Genomic DNA, 21,533 nt, shown 5'->3' with positions numbered 1-21,533 from the left:
GACTCCATGGGCCAGCCCACATGAATCAAACATTTTGTGTGCTTGGGGAAAACACGTGCCATCGTTGTTGTATTGCAGAAGCGTCAATCTAATCAATATATGTTCACTATCTTTTTTCACACAAGTTGGGGTCTACAACCCCAGAGGGTATTACAATATGGTACTCCCTCTGTTCCTTCTATAGTATCTATAGTTATTTTAGCACGGAAATTAGCGCAAGAGTATTTTTTACACAAGACCCCTAGCTGAACGATTTGAGATCAACGTAAAATTTGGGAAATTCATATCTTCCTAACTTACCATAACAAATTTGGGAGCTAAACGATTTGGAGCTGAACGGGGGGGTAATTGAAAAAAAAGCTAAGCTAAAATCTTATATTTTAAAACAAATGCAAAAAATCTATAGGCACTATAGAAAGGAACGAAGAGAGTATAAGAAATTGTAATGTCCCTTTCAGCCGTGCATATACGAGTCACATGTCCACGATTTGCTGACCTGACTGGCCAAAGTAGAGCAATCGAGTAGCTGGTTGGTTAATCGCTGGGTTAGCCACTGAATACTTAACTGGCACTCAGTGTTAGTCTATACGCGAAACGCACCAGATTGCCTGAACCACAGGTTTAACCAAAGACCATTTGTCTGGTAATGCAACAAATTAGCACCAGAAAGTTATCTCCTTTTTGGTCTATGCAACAGTTCGTGTCCACGCGCGCTGGTATTCCGCAAACTAGGAAAAGGGGCCCAAAATCACACTGTGGTGCATTAGACACAAGCTTAATTACAGAGTGATCTGGTGATCACCAATGCACAAGGCGATGTTCAGGAGTACAAAGAAGGATTGCAGTTTACAAGCCATGGCACAGAAACATTCTTCAAAATCGAGCACGAAACTGAATGGCAGGCTAACCCAGCAGACAGACAGTTGCAACTTGCAAGCAGCAGCTAGGCTGGTCTGGGAACACTATTTCAGGCCTGATGCTGACTGCGACAGCTACCGGCCGGCGTACGCATGCTATACCTGGCTCTCCACGTCTGGGTCCCGTCCGGCGGGCTGACCCGTTGCCTTGGCCGGCGCCGGCACCGGAGTCGGGAGCGCAGGGCGCGCGCGGCAGACGGGGCAGGTGGCGTGCGTGCAGAGCCAGACGTCGACGCACCCGACGTGGAACGCGTGCCTGCACCCCGGCAGCGCGCGCACGGCGTCGCCGTCCTGCATGGCGCCCAGGCACACCGGGCACTCCTGCTGCCCCGCCGACGCCTCCTCCGCCTTGAACCTGAACACCGGCGCCATGGCCGCCAGCGCCGCCTTGTCGAGCCCTCCTCCGCCGCCCCTCTTCCCCGCCGCAGCGCCGGACCCCGTCGTCCGGTGCACGCCGTCCCGCCCGCCGCTCCACCGCACGTACAGGTAGTTGAGGTACAGGATCACCCCGTACAGCGCCAGGCACACCGCCGTGAACGCCGCCACGAGCTCCAGCGTCCCGCCGGAGCTGCAGCACCCTCCGCCTCCGCTCCCGTGCGGCTGCGACGCCGCCGTCGACATGCCGATCGGCCGGTCGAGATGGATGCTCACTCAAGGGCCAAGGCAGGGCAGTGGTGGCAGAGTGTCAGTGGCGTGCGGGTCTCGCCAAGCTCAGCACTCTCTGTGGGCTGGTGCGGGCGGGGCCGCGTGGGCGACGATGGTTTTGTTGGTGCCAAATTCTATCGGCCGATGGTGCTGGCTCCTGGTGGAAGCCTCGGATTCGTGGTGGGGAATGGCCGGGCGGGCTGCGTTGCGTTGCTTTGCTTTGTATAGGCAAGCACAAGAGATTATCTTTTTTTTTTACAAAATAGAACAAGAGATAATCCTGATTACGAAAGTGATTAGTGATAATTAATCAACTGATGGTTTCGTGCGCTGACAGATAGGTGTGCTTTTCCTTCCACAAATGGCGCATAGATATGGACTAGACGGACCTCGCGCGCTTTGCGGCGCCATTTCCATATTTAGAGATCTTACCCCATGTGTGCACAGTGAGACTGACATATTCGGCGATATCTTCGGCTATCACATTCCAGGTCTCCCTACTACCCCCTTTCACTTTACTAAAATGAGCTACGGATGACACTCCAATAATTTCTGCCTCTTCTCTTTGTACATGTCACATGGGAGAGCTGATTATCTATTCTCATTTTCGAATCTTCACTTATATGGGCTTCAGTTCCTACAACCCCATGCTAGGCCCACCCTCTCCACCATGACATAGGAGGTAAAAATAGTTCAGTGGCGAGCGCGCCTTCCCATCACATGAACAAATTACAGGATCATGAATTGCCAAGAGAGAAGTATACTTTGTCAGCAAAAGAGTAAGATCACCACCACAATCAGCAGCCACATGGACACCCCCGAATCTTCTAAACCGGATGATCCCCATGAGCAGCAAGACAAAAAGATCAGTAAAATATCGGTGTGGTGGTTGACAACAGCGAAGGACGTTTACGATCACTTAGATATCAAACACCAGTGGAGAAAGGAATACATCGGCACAAATGAGTACTGAAAAACAAGAACACAAAAAGGAGAGAAAGGGCAACCACCAACCATCCACACACCGGCAAGAGCTAACGAAAACTTGCAGCAAGAAAGGATCGATCGAATCAGGCGACAAATCGCACAACCCCATTGGTACAACAAACCCAGAGTAGCGGGGAAATCCCCAACGATACAAAGGAAATAAACCAAGCAACACCCACCCGCCACCATGGTGAAAGAAAGCATGAACACAAAAAAACACGAAATCAGGATACACATCAACCACAGCATAGAGTAAGCCTAGATTGGAATCCAGAACTAAAACAACCTCTCATGTGAAAACCCCCAGAAACCGGCACGCACCACCACCAACCACGCAACCCGTCCCCCTCCTAGAAATAATCACCGCACACCACATTTCTCAACGGTAGATGCCCACATCAAGAAAAAAAAAAGGAGAGCGCGCAAAGCGCAAACAGGAGGCAAAAACGATGAAGCGCACCATACCAGCATTGGAGAGGTTGGCAAGGAATCACACCCCCAAATCCCGGTCAATAATATATCTTGCACTTGAATAAATATAACTCACCAGCTATAAGAATGTGCGACATAAGGTATTTGTAAGTTGATCGAAGCTAAGTAGAATTTCAATTAAACCAATAAGATAAATAATTCTGAGCTAGAACTTCTCTTCCACCAAACTTTAGCATTCGGCTTGCCTCCAACAACCTCTCATGTAGCTGACTTTGATGGTTACCTGATGAACATGCAATCATAGGTATTTCACACTCTTCTAAGTTCTATCATGTTCTGTCATATATCTCAAATAACAGACTATGAGCGATTGATTATGTGCACCAAATAGCCCTCGGGGATAACACAGCTGATATACATGAAAGAATAGAAAATAACCTTCAGATGATTCACATAATCAGTTATTCAGATGATGCAAATTTGATTCCTATAAAACACTGCACACAAGCTGATACAATAGTGATCAGTTAAACACAGCCAGGCAAGCAGGTTTATTTCCTATTTTCAGAAACTTACAACAGAGAATGCTTATTCGCTACTTCAATTATTCAGATGATGCATTGATGTGCACAATTTTGCATGAAAATAATTATTATATACTATCTGAGAAAAATAATAGGAAAACATCAGCAATGTTATACAGATTATACTCAATTCATGCACGGTATATCTACGTACATGCTCTAAGAGAAAGAAGTAGCGGAAAACATAAACAGTGTTATCTGGAGTACACTCCATTCATGCAATCTATATATCTTCCATCACATGGAAGCAGATTTATGAACAAAAGCAATTACTTACAAAAAAAACACCTTCAGTTTACTCCTTATCTATCTTCAGGGCTAACGTTAAACCCCAAGTTGCCGAGTCGATGAAAAAACACAAAATCCACCAGCCACCAGTGTTTTTTTAGTGATACTGTAATTAAATAGGTAGCATATAGTAAAAAAATGAAGAGTCTTTGGTACACAAAATAATCTTGTGAGCTGTAAATTGGATAACGGCATCATACAAAAGATTAATATATGAGGAAAAAGGACTGTCTCCATGTTCCTAAAACCGTCTTTCTCTGCAACCTGCAACCAGTAGACGCAATGGACCATTCCAAAAATCAATATATCTTTGTTTTCACTATGGCCAATATTTTTTTGGTATTTAAATGTTGGATAGATAAAGCAAGACTGAATATCATATACTAAACTACATCTTAGTGCTTCCATGGTTGAACTGTATGTGTGACCTACTGACCAGTGTTGATTCAGGAATAGGAATGGGTTCATACTCAATACTTAAGACAATATTTATTAGCAGGCCCAAATCTTGGCATGTGCAGGGTGAGTTACTGACAGGACCCAAGAAATTAGGGTCCCCAAAATTTCCTCAAGTACATGATAATTGAAGTAATTTGAGAAAAACAAAAAATCTGACTAAATTGACGATAAAGTCTGTGATCAGTAATCTAATCTAAACTAACCACATTTGATGTATGATTCGGTTCCAAGTCATTTAATTTATTGGGGAAGTATGAGCATAAAACATAGCGATCATAGTAGCATGGTCCTGTACCAACCCAGAGGATTCAAAAAGTGATAGTAACACTGAATTTATCTTGAGATTTGATGATAGCCTTAATTGACTGTCGTGTAAGTCTAACATTCTTCAGGCTTCCCTTACAAATATCATGAACAAATCAAATTTCTCTGCGCTTTTACCTTCATCCCATAGATGGAAGAAATTAAATAATTATTCTTCCGATATTATGCATGAAATTTGGAGGCAAATTCAGACTTTTAGTGGTCCAGTAATGAATTGAGATAAGAGATCTCTACCAAACTACCGTGATTTTAGTAAAAGATCAAAAGAACGATCAATGTGGAATAACGCTAGCCATCGCGGTGGGTGGGGGCGGTGGGGGCAATGACTGCAGGAGGAGATCGCTGCGGCGGCGGTGAGAACAAGAAGAGGCACTCCACGGGAAGTTGCCTCGATTAGGCAGAAAGCGGTGGAATGAGTGAACCACCCCGACGCACCGTGGTGGAAGTAGTCCAGCGAACCGACGTACGCACTGACAGGTGGGGTCTAAAGCAACCACAGATTCCCAAATACCTGGGAGCTTAGAGCTCTTAGAAGATGCCACAAACTTCGGGTCTGGTAAGATTGGGTGTGAGCAGGGCAGTGTGAGTGTGGCACGGGCCCACATGATTTGGATGGATAGCACAATTCAGTGGGCTGCATAGCTGTAACTTAAATACAGTTAATCAGGAAATAAATTCGATGTTATCGCAAAATTGACAAGACACAAACGGCCGGGACACATGTTTCACGTGGTGTTTTTACGGATGAAAACGGTACAAATAATTTTTGCTCTAAATTCGCATGAGCATCTATTTTGGAGATATGGCATGTAATTTTAGAAATCCACTAGATATGGATGCAGATAAGATATCCGATAAAAATAGTAACCCATATGGTATTAATAAAATCTAATAGACATGGATTATCCAAAAAAAATCCTAATATCCGAGATCGTCAAAGAGGATTATCCGACAAAATTGACCCAACTTTGAATATACAATTAGTCCATCGCCCCAACTATGCATGGTACCCTCTGCTCATGTGCCAATTGTGAGTATTATACATTTGCACTATTATTATTTCTTATTGCAAAGTGTCATATATTTTACATTAAAAACAAACTTCTATATATTATGCGTGTAACACCCTTTCCGTCACGAATTTTACATTAAAAACAAGCTTGCGACTTTGGATACAGTCTAGTGTAACACTCTCTATTTTACATTAGAAAAAACCTTCTATATATTATGTGTGCATTTGTTCAGTTATCCTCTTTGAACTCGATTTCGCTCCGAATCCGCTGCATATCCACAATTCGATATAATTTGTATTTGAATCCTTGAATCCGCATCCGACCACTACCCGGTCCGATCGGATCCACCAAAAGATATGGCAGATGATATGGTTATATCCAACCGTTTACACTCCTAGGTATTCTCTTGGTTGTTCAGGTTGAGGATCCTTAGTATTTTTATGGGAAAATTCTCGATCCCTACATCGACTGATGCATATAACCTTTATTATTGCACTAATAAAATAGTTCACGTAAAAGTACATTTCATGGATCACATAAGGTTGAGACATGTATCAATCATATAACAAAGCTAATAATATGAAGCAATGATGCATCAACAAGATATCCTATTATCAAAATGTTACCCACACCGGCTAAATCTTATGCTACCGTTTCTAAATAGTTGCATCCTGTAGACATGGTATCTATGCGCTCCACCGGTTGGAGAAAGGACTGCATACTAATCCAATACCTTCCTAATGGAATAACCTGCATAAAAAGGAATTAATATTTCGTAAACACAAAATCATTTCTTATATTCTATATAGCCCATAGTAAAGTGTGAACCTCCACTTGAATGTGGACTATATCTAGGTTATGGATTCCATTTGAACAATTCACAAATAAATTTGTGATCTTGTTTGGGGTTAAAAGGTTAAATGCCATACACACTATACTCCATATAAACTTTGCAACATGGCAGATATAAACAAGTGTTGGATTGTTTCCTCTTTGTCACGGAAACATAACTTTTTACTACCCTGCCAATTAGGCTTGCCAAGTTGTCATTGGTTTAGAGCACTTTTTGGTGAAGATACCACATGAAGATTCTAAGTTTCAGTTAAACTTTCATTTTCAATTATACTTACAAAGGTACCTAGTATATATGAACATTCAGAAAGTCTAGATACATCGATTTCGCTAAAAAAGGATCTATATGCTATTAAACCCCCATCTAAAAGTGTCTCTGGTCGAATTGCAGTTAACTCAACATCCATTAACCGTTGAACTAAATGTAGCCATCTCAAGCATTTGTTCTCATATGCCGTTCTTCTAAAAGTTATATTGAGAGAATTTATGATGTAACATGTTATAATAAAACTTCTATTGATTGTACAATGTTGTATATAGTTTGATATTGATGATAGAGAGGCGAATCTCCTAACCGAGCCTCCTCTCGGAATCTCGTGTCCTGACCATTGCCTATTTAAAAAGAACCCTTAGAAAAGGAGTCCTCCCGAACTCTCATTATGCCTTTTCGAAATGTAGAATTAATTGGATTTTCTTGTACTTGAGATAAAGTTTTTGAGTGAAGGTATGTATTATGTAGTTGTTCTTACCACATTCTTTCCCCATTTCAAAGTTTAAACAATCACTTGGTGAGTGAACTTTTTTTTATCTCACAAACCTCTATTCCTAGGACGCCTTGATCCTTTGGTCCGCAAATGCTTTCCACTTAGTTAAAAGATATCTCCTTTGTGCATGTCCTTCCGGCAACAGAACCATGATCCAAAAAAAAAAATGATCCAAAAAAAAGTAACCTCTTTCATATCCCTTTAGGTATTTCCAAGAAGGATAATGTGAACATTGGCAAGCTAGCCAACTCTGAGTTACCTAGACAAATTTTCCACCAAATGATCTTCAACATGTTTTCATTCTCCATTGTTTATTTATTTAAATAAATTTGAATTCCTAAGTATCTAATCAGGGAGTGATCTAGATTCAAAACGGAATTATTTCTTGTATTGATCTTCCACTATTTTTTAATAATTCGCATATGTGAAAATTAATCTATAAACCAAAAAAATCTCGAAAATCCAAAAATACTTTAATATTTTAGGATTTCTCAAAATTGTGTTCCATGAAAACAATTGTGTCATCATATCTACTCTCTCCAGTAGATGAGGGATGAGCCCATCGACTTGACCATCTTCTTTTTCTCTAGAAATTAAGATTGCCATCATATATGAGATCAAATTAAACAAAATTGCAAATAGAGGGTTTCCTTGTCTACATACTTTTTTTTGTTTGAAAATAATGACCGATGGCATCGTTAACTCGTATTCCCACACTTACTTTGTGCACGAAATGGTGAGTCCAATTACACCATTTAGGGCCAAAACCATTCATGCGTAATGTTTGTTGAAGGCTATTTTGCCTTGGCATATGCTTTTTCAGAGTCAATTTTAAGTAGAACCCCATCCATCTTATTGCTATGAAGTTTGTTGATAGTCTCGTGGAGGACCACAACCCTTTAAAGGTTGTGGCGTTCAAACATAAAAAAATTAAAATATCACATCACGAGACAAATGGTCTGTATTTCTAAATTTTGATTGGTCCTTTTTATCGGATTGAATTATTGTAGCACAAAAATTCAGGTGAAACAAGGACAGCTCTCCTTGCTGAATTTTTTTGAACATAGCTATTAAGTCACCCTTTATATTTTAAAAAAATGATTGAATTCAGGAAGGAACCCACATGGCTTTGGTGCTTTATTTATTTACATTTATATTATGTTGTCATACACTTCCTTCTTAGTTAAGTCAGCCGTGAGAACAACATTCTCTTTCATAGAGAGTTGTGAGATTTCATGGTTTTTTAGTTTCTACCATAATGAAATTGTTTGGAACGGTGCACCAAATAAGCATTTGTAATATTCATTGATGTATACCTTTAGATTCTCTTGTCCCACATTTGTACCTTCATCATGTTGTAGTTGAAACTTCTTCTTTCTTCTATGTTACCATTAGTAATGAGATAAAATTACTTAGTATATTCTCCATTTTCGGACATGTTTAACTTAGCATGTTGAGCCCACTTGGACTATTCATCACATCTAAGTTGAGGTAATTTAACATTTGAATTGTTCATTGTATCCTTTAGGATGTGCCTAGCTTAACATTTTATTTTTCCAATCGAAAAATATTTTTTAGATTACCAACCGAAACATATATATGATTTTAAAAAGGCATGTTTACTTCATTATAGGTGCTGCATCGATTATGAGCGTAGCCCCATATGAATTTATGGAGATGGCAGATCTTTCCTATCATAACTTTTTTGGTTTATCACCTTATGAGACCAAAGCCCACTCCTGGACAACCATCTCATAAAACCCTTTTTGACAGAGCCATATAATTCGAAAGAGAAATGCGCCTTATTTCACAAATGAGATTGTTGGCCTGATTCAAGGAGCAAGGGTGTGTGATCTGATCCTGACGTAGCTAGCACTCGAACATTCACTTGAGAAAATTTCTGCTCTCACTCAGCACAAGCCAAAATCTGGTCTAATTCCACATAGGTTGAAATGTCTTCTATTTTCCTAAGTTTATTTTCTTCCTGATAGTACTTTCCCTCACAAGTTTTGCACTTTCAATTATAACATTAAAAGTAAAATACTACATCACGTTAAAATTATCATTATTTTTCTCAGCTTCACGATGTATGAATTAAAATCTCCTTCAATGAACATGGGAAGGGGGCCTCACTCATATATCTGCCCGTAGCAACGGTCAAGTCTGATTTAAGGCATGGATCGGAATGCACTGCCACACAACTTTCATGGCCTTGGGTTCTTGGTGCCTCTTCCCTGCCCAACTATCTACCCCGGACCAATGTGGCCACCATTGTTAGTGTCCTTCTTGTTGTCATCGGAGTAGGACATCAGTAGGATAAATGGCCGGCGACGCAAGGGCCTCTCCTCCTTGGTTCTCCTTGCAGCTTAGGAGATATGGAATGAGAGAAATGCGAGTGGTTAGAAACTTTGCATCCATGCCCAATGTTTTCATCGCGGCCATTAAGAAAATTTCTACCCTTTGATGGTCACAGGTGCGAAACATTTCAGATCTATGTGTCGCTTGGATTGAATTATATTCTGAACTCTTTTTTGATAAATGAAATAGGCAAAACTTTTGCCTAATTAAAAAAAAGGTTAATCAATAACATAAAAACACAAGAGTCCAAGAACTGGGTTATCTCGAATATTCTGATAAGGGGATATAGTATATGTAAAACAAAGCATATCTCTGACTCTGGACTCCTCAGATTTCCATGCCATGCATAGCATGGATTGGATGGATTACTGGTACTAAATAAAACAAAAGAAATCTTCCAAGTATAGTTCATATCTTCTAGATTTTTTTTCTTGAAGACATAAACATACTCCTAGTTGGAAGTTCCAACTAGGAACTTGCAAGTACTCTGACATTTGCTTGCAAAACATAAAGAAAATCATCCAACTCCGGGTTACAGTTATTTCGCTTGTATTTTGCAGCGGCGCCTCTGGATTTTACTTCCGGTTTGAGGTTGACACGAGCTGCTGTGTTGATCTGCCGAGGGACGGGTGATTGCGACTTCGGAATCAGGCGGAACGTACTGGGCAATGGCTATCCAAGTGGATAATATGTGCAATAATGACTTGATGTCTATCCACGAGGAGCAGCCCACGGTCTTCTCATTGTGTGGAACAAGCCTCGCTAGGCCACCTATGTTCGTCTTTCGTCTGATGCATGCCGAGGTGAAAATGATATTGCTGCCCGACGTTGAAGGTTGAAATATACGTCTGCCCTGCACACAGGGTTGAGCAGATCAGTAATATGACGTTCATATATAATTTTTCGATAAAAGACATTTTATTACTTAAGAATTAAGTATTACATCCGGTTCTGCATATCTAAAATGCACACAGCTGTCCAAAATATCTAAAATAAAATATACCATCAACCAAAACCAACACAACAGGTCCAGATTGGAGGGAACTGAACAGGAAAACCACTATCCTACGTGTAACATCCGAAATTTTCAAAACTTCCAAACACCATGCATTGCACTCATAAGCATCATGTCATCATTGCAGATTAGGGAAAAAATTCAAATTCATTTCAAAACCCCAAACCCTAAAATGGTACTTAAAGCCACATAGGCATGTATGCCAATTTTGGTTTTAAAAGTTTTTATTATGTTTTAAAAGTGGTACCAAAGTGAAGATATTTTCACAAGGAATCCACCGATTATCTTTCTGATTTGTTTCGGTGCCCCAAATGCCTTTCAAATAAAAGAAAAACAGAAAAAGAAAAGAAACAAAAAAAAGAAGATCGACCCAACTGGGCTGACCTAGTCAGCAACCGGAGATCCAGGCCCACGCGCGCACCCCACTCTCTCTTCTCTCTCTCCCTGCCCTGACAGGGGGCCCCGGCCGTCAGGCGCCAACAGGTGGGACCCACCTGTCGGGCGCGTCTTCTCCAACTGCCGCACGCACGGCCACCTCCCCACGTCGCCCCACTCGCCCCAACTCCCCAGCGCCCCCCTCGGCCCCGCGCCGCCCCCTATAAAGCCCGGGGCTCCCTCTCATCTCTGCCCCACCCTGCTCCCGAAATCCCGCCGCCAGGCTGCCGGAATTAGCAGCCGGAGCTCCACCCTCGCCGCACCACTCCATCCGCGCCTCGCCGCTGACGGAGAGCTCCCGAGCCGACACCGTCGATGCCCCCTGGACCGCCGCAGCGCACCGCATCCCGTCCATGCCCCGTCTGAGCCGAAGCCCCGCCAGAACGATGCTGCTGAGCACCACCCGAGCCACCGCCGTCGTCCTCTCCAACACCGGCGCCACGTCACCGTCCTCATCACCGCCTCGTCACCGCCACCTCGCCGCCAACTCAGCCCAGGGTGAGGTCAACTCAGACCATACCCTTTTGATCTTGGCCGCACGTTCTAAGTAGATCCAACGGCTTATGAGCGTGATCCGCGACACAGAGGTATCGACAAATAGGATTGCGCCACCTGTCCAGTGTCAACCCTAGTTTCCATTTAAATTGAATTTCCATAGTCCGCGCTTTATAAAATACATATCAGGAGCTCTGCTTGTCCAAAAATTACAAACTTTATATCTCTGGAATCCTTGCGACACAAAGAACACCCTGCTACAATAAAACTTGAACAGAAGTCTAAAAATTTGTCAAATTTAAATGCCTAGATTGATTACCTTGGCTATAAAATAAAATCCATAATCTCAATTTGAGTAATTCATTTTGCATTAGTTTTGTATGTAAAACCATCTAGCTTGCAGAGATATCTCTGCAAAAATATGTATTGTTTATCAAATATTGATTGCGCCTATTTATCAAATGCCTTACTTTAATCATATAGATTACCATGCATACCTTATTTAAATCTCCTAGACATCAAATATTTTACAATTTGGTTCTTGATAAGAGAAGGAAACTAGATTTTATAATAATAACAGAATACAAAACTTCTTGCATCCATGGCATCATGCATGTAGTAGACAACCAGAGAAAAACTAAGTAGTGCGATCTCGATTAAGATACATAATGCATTCATGTTTTCTGTTTGAGCATGTCAATGTATGGCACCATGCTTATGGTGCATTGTTACTTGATTGTAGATTGTGTCTGTTCCGACTGCAGCGTGTGTGCTTGTGAAGATTGTACCTACTCTCCACCTTATCCAGGCAAGTGACACACCAATCATAAAAGTCCCAGTTTTTATCTATGCACAGTAGTAATTTTTGTAGTATACATGTGTAGGGTCTTATGCTTGCTATGCAATTCCAGTAGTCTAGCTACCCCTACTTGACTACTTTGTCGCTATTAAATTTAGTTGTTGCTCAGCTATGCTATGAAATGATTTTATTAGTGAGTTATGAAAAAACAACTAAGTTTAATGAACTACCTGGGTGGAAAGTGGCATTGCATGGGTTATGTTGACTGGTTCCCTGGGGTCATGTCGTCGAACCTCTGAACCTCCAGGTGTATCACACTTGTGGATAGCTACCCAGGAACAAAGATATTGTAGACAACCTTGCTCATTAGCTACTGTATAACCACATGCTAATATGGGTTCTGACTTGATGGAGTATGTTGTGAGAACCCGGGCCCTACGTGACAGATGATGTAGGGGAATTGTAACATCCCAAGTTTCAACAATAATAAACAAGAAAGAGAAATTCCCCAAACCCAAAATTTGCAATTAACAAAAACTTTTTCTATGCATATAGTGCCACATATAGATATATGCATTTGAGTGATTTTCTTTTGTGCAATTGCCATGATGAGTGTTAGTATGTTTAAACATTGCTATGTGAACCCTAAGCAAGATCACTAAACCCTAATTTGAGGGGAAATGGAGAAAATGAGAAAAACTCATTTTCCACTTACATACACTTTATGCAATTTGGCAAATCTTCAACCAAGGCCAAGATTGCTTGCTCCCTTGCTTCTAAAATACTTCAATGTGATAAACTAACACAATTGCACCCTTGAACCAAGAATCAAATGCAAAGAAATCAAAAATCCTACATACATATGATAATGGTCACTTCTCCCCAAAATAATTTCTTCACCTCTTTACCCCCCTGGTTTTATCATTTCTTGAACTAAACTTGGTCAACCAAAGACATGTCATCCAAGACCATGTCAAGGTGAGCAACTTTGATGTTGACCACCATGGCTAGAGTTGACTAGGTTGACCAGAATAAAAGTGACAAGAGGGGATGCTGAAATAAAGTGAAGATCATGTCACTTTTGACATTTTGCAAAACAACTCCAAATTGAGTGCCACCACCACCAATACCTCACATTAATTATATAAATGAGATTCACCAAAAAGATTTCCAAAATTCAAATAAATTTCTCTTGCGGCCATTATGTCGAACAGGTGGCAGGCATCATTTCCAATTTGAGCTACACACTATTATCCACCGGTTTCTTCCCTAAACCCCTTTAATTCTTGATCATCACACTCTCTTACAACCCCTGCTTCACCCTAGTACAAGCTCTGGTCGATTAAAGTGAGAGGAGAGGGGAAAGAAACCCTAGACTAAGGCACACCGTGGCCATGCCGGCCACCTTTGGCATCTCCACCACTAGCCACCATTTCAACTTTTGCCCTTGTCCTGGAGCATCTACACAGCACAAGGACACGAATGGTACACGCCCCTGCAACGCCAACGCTTGGCATTGGCCAGAACGCGCATGTCCAAACCGCGCCAGGACGTGCCAGTCGACGCGGTGAGCGCGCCCTGGACACGCCGGTCCGTCGAGCGCTCGAGCAGCCTACTCCTCGCCCTGCATCCCTACCGCCGCGTTGAGCAGCTACTCCCCGCCCTCTACACGCTAGACGAGCGCCCGTGCCTGCCCTGCACCGTCGCCGTCGTCCTAGACCAAATGATGCCGCGCGCCCAGTGACAGACTTTGCAAAAGCTCGAGCAATCCCGTCGCCCTTTCTCTGTGCCAGCTAGCCGTTGAGCATCGCCAGGACGACGCCTACACGCTGCCGTCCTTGCCTTGCCCCTTCGAGCACCCCAAGCACCGCGCCATGGCCGTTCCTTCTCAACACTCCGCGGCCAACCCTCGACACTATAAATAGGGGCGATCGGCTCCTCCCTTCTGCATACAATCCACTCCCCTCACCTCACTGAGTCTCCTCCACCCATCAATTTCACAAGACCTCGCCGGAGCAGAAGCAATCGGGAGCTGAGGTCCGCCGGAGCCCGCGGAAGCTCTGCTTCGATTGGCGCTTCCCCGAGCGCCGCCGCTGCTCCCAAGCTCTTCCCCATCTACTACACCTTCACCGCGCATACTGCCCGACCCCTGCACCGGCCTGGTACGCCCTCCGACCCCCTAGGCTCGCCGCCAGGGAGCCCGCTGCTCGTCGGAGAAGACGACGTTCATACGCCGTCGGATCCTAGTCTAATCCTACGGCCTAACGCGCGCGTACCGCTTCGGCGTTTAAAGAGGCGCCGACAGGTGGCCCCCACCTTGTCAGCGCGGCCCGAGCGCACCAGATACGTGTTGGGCTGCGAAGTGGGTTTTTAAACCGTTTCGGCCCAGTAACGCTTCCCGCCTAGCCCACGAATTCAAATCTGGATTTAATCTTTATTCAAAATTGCTCTGCTGAAGGTTTAGTAAATTTTGAATAGTTTGAATTCTGCCAAACCAAATTTAGCAAACTTTATACCGTTGGAAAGCCCATGAATTTATCTATCCAATGCCACTGGCCCCATCTCCATTTTCTTTGTAGATTTAATTTGACAAAAAAGACAAGACAGGGACTTTTGAACATTCAAACTTTATTTAAAATTCAACCAGAATAGATTTTGAAGTAATTCCAATTCTAATAAATCACAAATGATGTCCTCTAATTGATTATGCAATAACATAGCCCTGTTGTTTGTATGATCATGGACTAGATCAAATAAAATGGCTATGTAGTCATTTCTAGAGCATTTTTAAAGTGGAATTCAAACTCAACCCTAATATGAGAGTTACCTCTCATTTAAATTTTGATCCTAAGTACTAATAACCAGGGGGAATGACTTAGGCTAATGAACCCTTGAGAATTATTACTTAGAGATTTTAATCCATTTATATGTTAAGTATTTAAAACTATGTGAAGTGTAGCACTTCAATTAAATTGAACTCACATATAATAGATATGAAATGTTGACTTTGGGTCAACCTATATTTCATACCTTATTATTATATGAAGAGATTAAATCTTAATAAGAGGTAATGAAAAGAAATGATTTCTTTTAAAGACCTACCTACCAAATTTAAGCAATAGGATAATGAGAGGAAATTATTTTTCTTTCAAATAAAGACAAATCAAATAATCCACCATGCCATGTTTGATTGGTGATAGGACTAGTGTGTGAACTATTTTGAGTGCCTCTAGTTTAGTATGTGAGCTTGGTTTAGTATTTATACCTCGTATTCGTATATAGACGCTAGTAACGAGGAATACCAAGAGGAGGAGGGCTACTCTCAGGAAGAAGAAGAGAACTTCGATAACTACCCAGCTCAAGGCAAGCTAACCCTTGCTGAAAACAAGTGCTTAGCTCTACAAGAGCAAAGGCATCTTCACACTTTACTTTTATATATTACCTATCCCATGTTTTTACTTACAATTGCTTTTGCTTATTTATTTCAAAGTACTTTTTGATTTATGATTCACTTGTCTGGAATAGAACAAGAGTATCAAAGTTAGCCTAAGCAACTAAAGCTAGATAGCACCCCCTCATGACTAGTTGCTATTGCTAAGAACTAAAATTGACTACTCTAGGTGGGAACAATGTGAAATGAAATGGAGTGAAAAATTTTGAAGGTGAATATGACCTTGAGGAGATGGTGATTTTTGATAAAATTGATGATTGAGTTTGAATGCGATACCCTTCCAATTATACAAGTACCCCCACAATACCTGATTATGGGTAGGGCTTAACTAGAAACTTGTGTATTTTAGTATGGGTTCCCTCTGAACAAACATCATAGGGGTTACGCTGCGGCTGCCTCCGTTAAAGTGTGGACTGATGTTGACATGAGGTGAATGTACGGCCCAAGCCCTGTGCAGTTCCCGGGTTAACTGCGGTTTCCACCGGGAGGCCAAGCTCATGGGGAGAGGTGCTCATACTAGCATATATAAGTGAAAGGTTTCGATTGATGATCCGCGTACTGTGTTACGATGATTCGAGGTTATCCTCGACGGATGTAATCAAAAGTTGTGGCACAAGAGTACCACCTCTGCAGAGTGTTAAACCTATTCGAATAGCCGTGTCCACGGTTACGGACGTTTGGAAAGGCCATACTATCTCCGTTATCATTAAAATGTTTTGGTACTAGAGATGAATGGTGGATTGAAAGGTGACATTGTGGTGAACCATAATGAGTTGTGGGAATGACACTAATGTTCCCACTTGAGTTAGTCTAGCACATGATTAAGGCTTTTACCAAAGATTTATGAAACTAAAACGTGGCTTTATGCAAATAAACCTAGAGCTTAGTACCCCCTTACACTTAATGAGTATTTATCTTAGAGTTAGTTTGCGAGTACTTTAAAAGTACTCATGGCTTTGCCCTGGCTATTCAAATGCCAGACTTTGAAGGAGAGCACCAGTATCAGGATGACGGACAACAGGACGTCTACGATAACTAGGATCGTCTTCTAACGTCAAGCGTTGCCTGTGGAATAGATCGTCCACTACTACTTCGCTTCCGCTACTATTTGTGATGTTGAACAATGTATTCGTGTAATATTGGATCATGTGATCTATGGTTGTAAGACAATATGTGTTGTAATAAATGATGACTCTATGCTACTTACTATTATGTCTCGCAAAAACATTATTCCTGGGATTGCGATGTACGGCATAATAGGCATCTGGACTTAAAAATCTGGGTGTTTGACAAGTTGGTATCAGAGCCATTGTTTGACCTTAGGAGACCCTAGTTAGAATGGACGCTCAAAAACTTAGTTTCAAAGTCATGATTTGCCTAGTTATGAAAACCTTATTCACCTTCTTACCTTGAAGAGTCTATTACAAACTTTAAATTCATGCCCTTCTTCTAAGTGAATTAAAATTTGGAACACTTACACTTATCTAACTTAATCATCTCATCTCTCTACAGATGGATCACGTCGTGGACGCGCAGCCCTTTCTCCAGACTGAGTTCTATCAGTTGGGGAACGGTGGAGAGATCATCTTCGAGAGGGACCTCTTCTCCCTCTCCGAGTTCCTCGGGCGCCCACCACCGGAAGTCTTTGGCGGAATGCTGAATGACCAACCCGGTGGTAAACTTCAGTGGGTGATCATGGTGGACCTTCGTGGAAGGTTCACGCTCCCAATGAGCGCAAGGATCCAGTTCTCCTTCAGGGAGAACTACTGGGCGGATGGTCTCGCAAGGGGACTTCAGGAAGGACTCGCACGTCTGTGCGGGCAAAACTTCATGGACTTCACGGACAGTCGCTTTGTGCACTACGCAAGGCACAACTCCCTCGGAGTGCCAATGAACCTGCCGTCGCACCCGCAACTTCGCCACCATGTTGACCATCTTGACTTCATGCTGAGTGAGACCCGCATCGACCTCGACAACTCCCGCGAATACGCCAACCACACTCACATCCAGTTGGCGCAGCAGGCAGACACCATCAAGGTGATCGCCAGAGAACGCAGGGCACTCCGCCGTGCCAACCAGAAGAAGGATCACGCCATCAACCGCCTGAAGGCCAGGATCGCCACTCTGAAGGCGACCATCGCTGCCCAAGCTGAGCAGATCCAGGAGCTGGAAGGCGAAGGTGAAGGGGAGAACATCCAGGGGGACGGCTACTCCTACGTCAGCAACGACGACGACTACGAGGAGGAGGAAGACGACGACCTGGAGTTCCACCCTTACGAGGATGGCCACGAGCACCTCGATGCCGGGGTAGACAATGTCTACCCTATCAACGTCGATGGCGAGTAGTTCCGTCTGAGCACTTGCACCCCGTGTTATGTATTGGTCCTTTGTACCCGTCCCATGTATCGTAGTTTGTTGAAAGGGTTCTTAAAACCCTCCTGAACATTTGGCTTGTAATATGTGCTACCTCCATGACTATGTTTGTGTGTGTGTAATATTATTATTATTAATATGAATCAAGTTTTAAGTTGAAATTATATCCCAAAATGAGCCATAGACATTTCCCTCGTATCTCATGATCCCTATCACTGTTCAGATGGCACCTCCAACTCGCAACATGACTCAGGAGGCAATGATGCAGATGTTGCAACAGATGTTGGCGGATAGAGAAGTTGAGAGAGCTGAACGGCAAGCCAACCTAGCTGCACTTCAACAACTTGCTCAGGGCAATCAAGGCCACGGAAACCACGACCACCCAGGGTCAAAGCTGAAAAACTTCCAGAACACTAACCCACCTGTGTTCAGCAAGACAGAGGAACCCCTCGATGCTGATGATTGGCTCCAGACTATGGAGAACAATCTCGAGGTTGCCGGAGTGGAGGACAACGAGAAGGTGTTGTTCGCCACCCACTATCTGGCTGGACCTGCCACGTGCACAGTGGACAAGTACCCGCGCCTTACATGCGGGGAACCTGATGACTTGGGAAGACTTCAAACTCAAGTTTAGCAAGTATCATGTGCCCCCGGGTTTGATTAAGAAGATGAGGGATGAGTTCAGGGAATTGAAGCAAGGCAGAATGACCGTGGTAGAATACCGCGACAAGTTTCTCACCTTGTCAAGGTACGCCCCGGATGAGACGGACACCGTCGAGAAGAGGAAGGAGAGGTTTCTGAATGGACTGCATGATGAGATGCAGACGGTGCTGATCAATATCCCCTTTGCTGACTTAGAAGCCCTTGTTGACTCCGCCATTCAGATGGAGGGGAAGATACACCAAGCCAATGAGAACCGCAAGCGCCGTATGATGAACCAGAGTGGGCCCAGCAACAACCACAAGTATCGCCCCAACTCAGGTGGAGGGTTCGCCCCAAGAAACAACAAGCCACCGATGCAGAATCCACGTCAGAGTTATCAGAACCGGAGTTGGTTAAACACAAGGTCCGGAGGACACAACAACTACAACAACAACAACTTCAACCGCGCTCCACCTCGCGCCCCCAACAATAACTCCAACACTGCTCCAAGGACTGGGAGCAACGCTGTTCCCATCACCCCCAAGGACAAGTCAACCTACAACTGCTACGAGTGCGGAGTGGCTGGACACTTCTCCTATGAGTGCCCCAAGAAGCTCGCCAAGACTGCCGCCAACACCTCAGGCCCTGCGCAGCAGCAGCGTCGTGTCACCACCAACAAGAAGTTCGCCCCCAACAACCCGAACAACCGCAACGGCCGCCTCTACCACATGAATGCAGAAGAAGCTCAGGAAGCCCCAGACATTGTGCTGGGTATGTTCTCTGTTAACTCAATACCCGCAAGAGTGCTGTTTGATTCTGGAGCATCGCATTCATTCATTACCGAAGATTTTGCATGCACTAGTAAGATTCAACCCATCAGTTTGAAGCATGTCATGATAGTTCAAATACCTGGATCAACAACTAAAGCTAGAAAAATTTGCAAAGATGTGCCAATCAGAATACATGAAATAGAATTCTAAGCAAATTTGATTGTTCTGGGAGCCAAAGGTTTGGAAGTAGTCCTGGGAATGGACTGGATGGCGAAACATCATGGACTGATTGATTGTGCCAAGAAGGCCATCACCATGACTAGTAGCACCGGAATAATAGTCGAGCACATATCCGAAAAGATGCCCCGAAAATTCACCTGTAACCAAAGCCTAGTGGATCAGATCAGGGTCGTTTGTCGATATCCTGATGTGTTCCCGGATGATTTACCCGGTATGCCCCCAGATCGGGATATCGAGTTTATCATCGAGTTAATCCCTGGAACCGGACCTATAGCCCAGAGAGCCTACAGCATGAACCCGGCAGAGTTAGTAGAACTGAAGAAGCAACTGGATGATATGCTATTCAAAGGTCTGATTCAACCAAGTGCGTCACCTTGGAGATCGCCAGTTTTGTTTGTGGATAAAAAGGACGGTGCCACTCGTTTGGTTACAGACTATCGTAAGCTTAACGATGTCACCATTAAGAACAAGTATCCATCGCCCAAGATAGAAGATCTGTTTGACCAGCTGACCGGAGCCCGAGTATTCTCGAAGATTGATCTGAGGACAGGATACCATCAGTTGAAGATTCGTGCCACCGACATTCCCAAAACTGCCTTTACCACCAGATATGGATTGTATGAGTACAATGTCATGTCATTTGGATTGACCAATGCCCCCGCTTACTTCATGAATCTCATGAATAAGATCTTTATGAACTTCCTGGACAAGTTTGTGGTTGTCTTCATCGATGACATCCTCATATACTCCAAGTCCGAGGAAGAACATGAGCAACATTTGGAAGTGGTCCTAGATACCCTTCGGGAACATCAGTTGTATGCCAAGTTCAGCAAGTGTGAATTCTGGTTGAAAGAAGTAGGATTCTTGGGTCACATCTTGTCAGCCGGAGGAATTGCCGTTGACCCCGCAAAAATCAAGACTGTTGAAGAATGGAAAGCCCCAACTACCCAGACTGAAGTTCGTGCATTTCTCGGATTGGCGGGATATTACCGCCGATTCGTTGAAGGGTTCTCGAGCATAGCAAGACCGATGACCCAATTATTGAAGAAGGACTGGAAGTTCGAATGGACCGACAAGTGTGAAGAGAGCTTTCAACAGCTCAAGTTAAGACTGACAACAGCCCCAATACTGGTTATGCCGGACATTACCAAACCATTTGATGTGTACTGCGACGCCTCCAAGATTGGTCTTGGATGTGTGCTGATGCAAGAAGGCAAAGTGATATCTTACCTATCAAGACAACTGAAGCAGCATGAACAGAACTACCCAACCCATGACTTAGAGCTAGCAGCGGTGGTGTTAGCCCTGAAAGTATGGCGTCATTACCTCATGGGTAATCGATGCGAGGTTTACTCGGATCACAAGAGCCTGAAGTATATCTTCACGCAGAAGGAGCTGAATATGAGACAGCGCAGATGGATAGAGTTAATCAAGGATTACGACATGGAAATCCACTATCACCCCGGCAAGGCCAATGTGGTAGCAGATGCTCTGAGTAGACTGCCGTGTCAGTTGAACTCCATGTTAGCAATTGAGCAACCCAGCCTGTTTGAAGAGTTTGAACAGTTTAGGCTTGAACTGGTTAGCGAAGGATACCTCGCCAGCATTGAACTCCAACCCACCCTGATTAGTTAGATCAAGGAAGCTCAGAAAGGAAATGCTAGCATTGACGGAATCAAGAACCAAATAG

General features: G+C 43.5%; 1 protein-coding gene across 1 annotated transcript; it reads right to left on the bottom strand.

Annotated features, from left to right (window-relative positions):
- Positions 1-739: 739 nt before the first annotated feature.
- Positions 740-1,754, bottom strand: LOC127307423 (E3 ubiquitin-protein ligase ATL23). Its single transcript, XM_051338152.2, has one exon. The coding sequence runs from the start codon at positions 1,536-1,538 to the stop codon at positions 1,014-1,016; it is 525 nt and encodes a 174-aa protein (XP_051194112.1). The 5' UTR covers positions 1,539-1,754; the 3' UTR covers positions 740-1,013.
- Between the last annotated feature and the right edge of the window lie 19,779 nt (positions 1,755-21,533).

The sequence above is a fragment of the Lolium perenne genome, chromosome 6, assembly GCF_019359855.2.
Source record: "Lolium perenne isolate Kyuss_39 chromosome 6, Kyuss_2.0, whole genome shotgun sequence".
Taxonomy (NCBI): Eukaryota; Viridiplantae; Streptophyta; class Magnoliopsida; order Poales; family Poaceae; genus Lolium; species Lolium perenne.
This window is presented reverse-complemented; position numbering and strand designations above follow the sequence as displayed.